The 7,554-nt window shown below is 41.8% G+C and overlaps 1 protein-coding gene across 1 annotated transcript; it reads left to right on the top strand.

Annotated features, from left to right (window-relative positions):
* The first annotated feature begins 770 nt into the window (after positions 1-770).
* LOC147461813 (uncharacterized) lies at positions 771-1,766 on the top strand. Its single transcript, XM_086506425.1, has one exon. The coding sequence runs from the start codon at positions 771-773 to the stop codon at positions 1,764-1,766; it is 996 nt and encodes a 331-aa protein (XP_086362551.1).
* The last annotated feature ends 5,788 nt before the right edge of the window (positions 1,767-7,554 follow it).

Here is a 7,554-nt window from a genome sequence, read left to right on the forward strand (position 1 = left end):
CATGGAGCAGATGCTGGATGCCTTCTTCGAGATAAGCGAGGAGAACTCTAACGAAGCAGCACCATAAGCCGTGCGCCTATCTCCTGAAAACATGTTGAGTAAGTTGGCACGTCAACCAATCTATGAAGGTACCAAATATTTGTGCTTTGTACTTGTCTGGCGTTTTTGAATCTTCACTGAGTGTACGGGTGGTCAGATGCAAGCATCACTGCTTTGTTTAGGTATGTAATTTACAAAAGAGATTTTCCGATTGCAATGGTGACGTACTTGGAGAGCTTTTTAATTTAATGTGGCTTAAACACGTTGTTGCGGGAGCAACTTCTCCCGGCTGGCAATGAAATGCCCCCCTCCAGGCCAGACGCAGAGCAACTATTGCCCCCCTCCAAGGAGATACGGGAGGAATCTATTGCAATCGCAAGGGCTAACTTCATTGAGGCAGTTTGCATGATTGAGAAGTATCTATCCACGAGCTGCCTAACTATCCAAATGCACTTGCTTGTCCATGTAGTAGATGAGGTTGAAGTGGCAGGTACAGTCCATAGCTGCTAGATGTTCTTTCTAGAGCGGTTCATGAAAACACTTAAGGGTTTTGTTCTCCAAAAAACGCGTTCAGAGGGGAGCATGGCAAAGGATGGCTGGTGCAAGAGTCTCTTATATTGACGACCGAATTTCTATCCGTTTTTGACCCAGAAATGCCTCGAATGTGGAGCGATGACGAGGATGCAAGACTGGTGGGAGAGGAGCCGTAAGGGCAAGGGGTGCCAAAGAAAATGAACGACGCCATGCGAGAAAAGATCATGAAGTTCTATATACTAAATTCAGTGCCGATGCAAAAATGGCTTGAAAGGTACGAAGAAGAGAAACACAGACGCAATATGGAGCGACACTATTTTAGGCGAAGCCGAACAACTAGAGGCTTACTCTTGCCAGACTTTCTCGCTCCTCTACCTGAATTCCCTACAATGGCATGTTTGGACAAGATAGTGAGAGCAGCTCGACAGATCGGAGAACCCATATCTCTAGAAGAGGAAGAGCTGGCTATTGGATGTGACTGGAAGTATCATACATACATGGCACTGTGGTCGCATGGAAAGCATTTCAGAACACAACAAATTGATAGCAGAAGAAACACGTTTGACAGTGGAATAATGGTTATTTTCATGCAAAAGAGCAGGGCCAGTGCCACAGACACGAATGAGAGCACTAGCAACCTGGATTACTGTGGTCTGGTGTCAGATATCCTGAAAGTCAGCTTCAGGCGGTTTGAGATGTTTTTGTTCGATGTGAAGTGGCTCAAGGTGATTACTTATGGTCGCAATGCAACAGTACGCAGAGATGGAAAAAAAATTGTGCAAATAGATTCTACAAAGGTTTGGAGAGATGAGAGCGACACATTTTCTCTCCTCGAACATTGCGAGCAAGTGGTCTTTGTACCGGACCCTCGAGAGCGACAATGGTGGTTTGTGGTTCAGGTTGCTCCAAGAAATAAACAAGTATTTGAAGGGCAAGAGCTCCTGGAGGAAAGTGAGTCAGACGACGTCCATACTACTGTGACATTAGATGAGATGGATGAAGGTATGGCAGAGGAAGCTGACAGATATACGAGGGATGACGCGGACGAGGCAAAATTTACACTTGTAGATGAAGATGCAATGGATGAAGACAATCTGCCAGAACGAGTTGGGGTAGAGTTATGTTTGCAATTAGAGATAGACGATGATACGGTGCAAGATCTTATCGATGATGCCTCACTGGTGGAGGCCTAGGCCTGTAAGTGTTTGTGTGAAGACGTTGATTTAAAATTAAGCTTAAAGTTAATTTAGACAAAGGTGTTCTGGCGCTATATTTTACTTTTTTTGTGCAGGACTTTAGTATGGCAGACCAGTTTCCAGATCCCGCTTCTATGAGTGCAGATGCATTCATGGGCTTCGTCACACGGATGACGCCTAGCCAGATGGCAGAGGCTTCTCAGTACTGGGTAGCCAGAGGCACGGGTACTACGCCTCCGAGCTTCACACCCGAGGGTCCTACGCCTATGGGGGGGACGCCTACGGGTACGACACTTGCTTCTACCATCATGATCGCTTCGACACCTAGGGGTGCGACAGAGGCGAGTACGTCCTCATCTCCGCATCATAGGAGCACTCGCCGATCTCGGTGATCATCAGGTGGAGGTGGTGGTTGTTGTGGAGGAGGGTCCACAGATGCTTCGACCCCTCCTCGCTCACGACCCCTGTCGTACCCAGTCACACCTCTCGACACACCTCTTGGCACACTTTGGACACCTTGGGGGGCACACGATCCTAGTGCCTCCAAGCTCTATATTGTATGGACAGATGGTTCTGTTGACATGGATAGAGTCGGGACTGAGATGAGAGAGCAGATTTGCGAGCTCGCGGAGCAGCAATTTTCGACCAGCATTCTCACGCCTTGGCTTGAGCAGGATGAGGACAAAGTCAATTACATAGTGGAGACCATCATGAGAGAGTACCAGCCTGCTCCGGGTTCAAAGGCTGTTCCGAGGAGGTGGATCAAGGGTGTTGCACGGGACACCGTGAAACATCGATGAGATGCAGCTCGGCAGGCTTTCAAGACCGGCTCGTCAAAGCCTTCGGGCATCCCACATGAGACGTGGCAGCAGATCAGGGAGGATGAGCGGACAACACACACGCGGTTCAGACAGTAGCATCAGGCCACGCAGATACGACATATGACCAGGGGGACATCTCATCTTGGCAGCGGAGGCTTCGACACCTTTCGCTATGAGTTTGTACGTTTCTAATCCAATCCTAACTATGGCATTTTTTAAAACATGATGAATCATGTATTCTTATTACTTTGATTTTTATATAAACGCAAAATGTTGCGATGCATCAAGCCTTGACACTCCAGGAGGAGACAGATGGATATCGCAGAGCTATCTATGAAGTATTGAATGATCTTGATGCTTCAGGAGAGCCTGTAGATTGGGAGGCCTTAGAGTCTCGCTGATCGCTTGAGGTGAGATGTTAATATGTGAGGGTTGATTTAATTAAGTAAGTATATGTAAAGTAATATCAATACTAATTTTGTGACTTGTCCTATGTGCAGGTTGTGATGCCTAGTCATCAATGGATTTCATATATATGCTTTGTGAGACACAGACACGCTTCTGTGTCTCTTTTTTTATGGATATATATGGTTATGGTTATTGTTCAGACAGTTATTGTTTTCCTTATGGTTATGGTTATTGTCATTTTCATTGTATAGACATGGTTATTTCTCCTATTCTTGTATGGACATGGTTATGGCTCTTGTTTTGTTTATGGCTATGTTTAACTTTTTGGTTATGGTTATGGTTATTGTTAATTTTGTTTATGGTTTTGGTTATCTGCATTATGGTTTTGATCAAAGTGGTTATGGTCGGTTATGGTTTTAATTTGGTTATGGTTTTTCACAAGTTAAGTTCGTTATGGTTATGCTTTTAAGTTGGTACAGTTATGGTTTTGCACAAAGTTCATTTCATTTCTTTCATTGGCCTTAAATCTCATGTGAGATCCTACATGGATAGCATGTAGGAGGCGTATACATGATATGGTTTTTTTTTTAAAGTTTATCTAAAAACGAAGGGAACTCTACCAAAATTTCTATAGGAGCACGATTGATTTTGGTGCTGCTCGCTTTCTTGGGCAGAGGAGAGGGAGTCTGGCTGTGGCTATGTCCATCTTTTCACTGGGCAAAGGCCAAGATGTCTGTCCTCTGCCCAATAAATTTTTTCTATGTTATGGTCGTCGCTATATGCGTCAAAATACGCGTCGATAATATTACCTTTCGACGCGTATATCGACGCGTATAGCGACGTTTTCATAGGGACGAGTATATCGATGCACTTTTCGATGGAATGCGTCGAAACCTGCATCGAAGGTCCCCTTTTTGTTGTAGTGCCTCTACTCTCCCTTCCTATCGTCCTACTTCTATTCCATCGCAGGGTCCTACTCCCCTTGCATCGCAGGGTCCTACTTCCATGGCATCACAGGATCCTATGCCACTCTATTCCACTCCAGCTTTGCCAGAACATCGTCGACGGACTTCCTATGGCAATGCGTGTCGATGCACGTCTCAGGGCAGTGAGCGTCGTGAGAGACGAAGAGGCGATGGATCTTGTGGTTTTACATGTTTTGGTAGTGGTGGGGGAACGGAGTTCCCACTTTCAAAGTGTGTCTTTCCTAACGTAGAGGATGAGGATACTGACGCACCCATTCCAAACATGCATGGGTTCTACTACAGGGTTAAATATGACAATGGTTGGAGGGCTATATAAATACATTTCTAAAAAACAAGCAGTCTAGTGTGCGGCGCGTAGCAGCCAACCAGGTCAGAGATCCAAACAGGAGTTACCGCGGTGGCAACATGGAAGATGTAGAGTGGGAGTTGGAAATTCAAGAGAAGAGCGACCAAGCTATGACAAGCTCATCATATAGACAACAATGTGAGGCTCACGCAAGTCAAACTTCCACGCACTATGGCTCAAGAGGCAAGGGATCTTGGAAGGATAAATATGTAAGATTATTTGAATTATAACATCGATCGATGATTATAAAGATTGTAGTTGATGATTTGGTATTGTTATTGCTAACTTAGGAAAATATCACACTCTCTCTATCAACCAGAGATATGATCAAGTATCGGGAGCGACATACAAAATTTGATGCTTGGCGATGGTTGTTCAAAAATAACCACATCTCTTGCGAGAAATTGGACATGGCGGTTGGACCACTACAAGCGGTAAGTTTAAACAAGTAATTTAGTATCATTTGTTTTGAGCTGTGGATAATTGTTTAATTTTGTTTGGGTTTATGTAGAGTCAAAGTGATCCAACATACATGCCTCTGGACGACGATGAGATAGAGGAGGATTAGATAGAAAAATGTTTTATCAAAACTTTCGTAAAGTCCCAATGTGGCACAATGTATATACAACTATTTACTTTTTATTATAACTTTTTTAAATAGTTGATCTTCTACATTTTTAATTGTCAAGGTAAAGTCAATTCAATTTCAGTTCTTTGGTATTTTATATAATCTTCCAAAAAACAATTAATGTTTCATTGTTTTATGCAGGTCAAAAATAAAGGTGTTCATTTGGGCCACCCAAATTTGGGTGGCCCAAATGAGCACCTTTATTTTTTAATTAGCGTGTACCGGCAATAAGCGTAGTTATAACAGCGGCAAAGGTCACAATTATAGCAGCGAGTATATTGCCGCGTCTATTACCGCGGTTATTGCTACGAAACCACTACTGCGTTCATAGCCGTGGTTATTGCCGCCCCCGCAAATATTTCTGGCTTTTTTTTCCTTTGTTTTTCCGCGGCAATGTTAGCAATTATAGACAGCTCCTCTTTTAATGCATGTGATGGTTATGGTTATGCTTATGGTTGTGCAATGATGGTATGGCTATTATGGTTATGGTATGACACGCAAGTTATGTTTATGGTTTTGCAGTTTTTGACTCGTGTTTTAATTATGGTTAGAAAATCCTTATGTCGTTATGCCATGATCAAACTTTTTTTGTGGTTCTGTTATTCTTACAATTTTCATAATTGCCATTCACTCGCTCTTTAGCGTCTTCTTGTAGGTGGAGTGTGGTTGCTTCTGCACTCTTCCTTTGGGCAGAGAGGGATGTTTTCGTTTGCTACAGAACATGCAGCATCAATTCCCATCCCTCTCTACCCAAAAGAAATTTGCAGTTTGTTCGTCGGTACAGAATACGGTACATGCGTCGATACGCACTTCTAAAGCAGCGTCGAAATATGCTATAGAATTACTGGCGCATATACGGATTTTTCTTTAGACGCGTATTTCATAGGTTATTTTTATGCTGGATATATTGGTGCTTATACCAACGCCCCGAGGCCGACGTCTTTTTCGATGCCTATTTTATGGCTTCTTAGTTTTAAAACTAACTAGTTTGTGTCGTCGATATCTATGCCGGTTTTTGCGCGATGTGTTGTAGCGATCCTATCCCACCCAGTACTTTGGATGAGAGGGAGATAGATGACAAAGAAATTGATTATTCAAGTCCCACGGTCGTAAGTCTTAGCGAGGATGATTGCCATGATGATGATGATAATGAGATGGAGGATGACAAATTTAATGATGATGAAACCAACACATCCATAAATGACAATTGTATTTCTCTCTTAAATTATTTAGGAGCCATGGGCTTAGAATTGGATGACTCTTCTTGTGAGATCTTTTGGAAGGTGATGCATAAACATTTTGTATACTTTAAGTTATGATTTTTTTTTGTCTTGTCGTGCATTCATCTCTCTCTCCCTTCCCTATTTTTCTCTCTAGTTTTGAGAAGCATGCTAATTTATGTTAATAAAGTGGGAGTGATTAATCTAATTGATAACAAAATATCCATAATTTTTGGAGCAATTATTTGTGAAAAATAACAAATGATTTGCAATTTTCTAAGAAGCGTTGTTATTATGAAGCGTTATGGATGCAAGTAGAGCTAGAATTTTGTGTTGTGCGAGTGCTTTGAAGAAGAGCTTCTTTAGTGTGCTCCTTGCTCAACACCTTTTCATGACAAGAGAGCTCTTTGGAACCACTTCATAAATCCTTTTAAAAAATGCAAAGAGTAAATGTATGCAATTGCTCAAGTGAAATGTGTGAGCAGTACTAGAAGCGGTAATAAAGGCAGTAATAAAAGCAAAAATATATGTGGTAAGCAAGAGAATGAGAAAGATTCTTGCAAAAGTGAGGCCACGTGCACATTGTTGCAAGATAGAGTCTGAAGCAACTAACATAGGTGCTACCATCTGATTCAATGTGGGCACACTTCATTCTATCATGTCCATGCCTCCACAGAAGATGTCGTCCATGTTTGGCTTCTCATTTCTAACAGTGCTTGCTTTACATGGCGGCGCATGCATAGTTTTAGGATGGAGCAAGCTGTTCGTAGTTTCATGTATATTCAGATAGCTATTGTTTAATGTTTCAATATCAATTTTTGTATTTTTGAAATTTTAAATAAAATTCTTTAATTTTTATTCACAAGGAAAATTCATGAAACACAAAAAATTGAATGTTTAAGCGCTAAAGTGGGGTTTGGTAATAGATGAAATAATTACAACGGCAATAATCACGATAATATTTGAAATACAAAAAAATGCCCCCCCCCCCCCTTCTCTGGCTAGCTTGTTTTGGACTCTTTCTCTACAAAACGCGATAAAAGGGCACGTTAAATGTTTTGAGATTTTCATATTGAAAGCCATCACTACTAGACCTCTTTGTTGCTAGGGAAGCTAAATAATATTTTTTAAATGATGAAAGTGGCATTGCTTATGACTTTATTACAAGACCATTACTTACACTACACTCTTAGATATGCAAATATTGTTGCTTAAGCGATGCCCCTCATAACTTAAGGAATGGTAAAAGTTAGTTTGTGTTGTGTCACTTATGCAACGAATATTCATTAGATGTTACTTAAGTAATGGTATATCGTTTTTCTCTATTGAAATTCGGGACCTTGGAGCTCACAACCATTGGATCCGCATATACTAAA

Source organism: Adiantum capillus-veneris, chromosome 3, assembly GCF_014529385.1.
Source record: "Adiantum capillus-veneris isolate H3 chromosome 3, ASM1452938v2, whole genome shotgun sequence".
NCBI lineage: Eukaryota > Viridiplantae > Streptophyta > Polypodiopsida > Polypodiales > Pteridaceae > Adiantum > Adiantum capillus-veneris.

Excerpts from the sequence above, each read along its gene's own strand:
- LOC147461813 (XM_086506425.1), top strand. The coding sequence starts at position 771 with ATGAACGACGCCATGCGAGAAAAGATCATGAAGTTCTATATACTAAAT.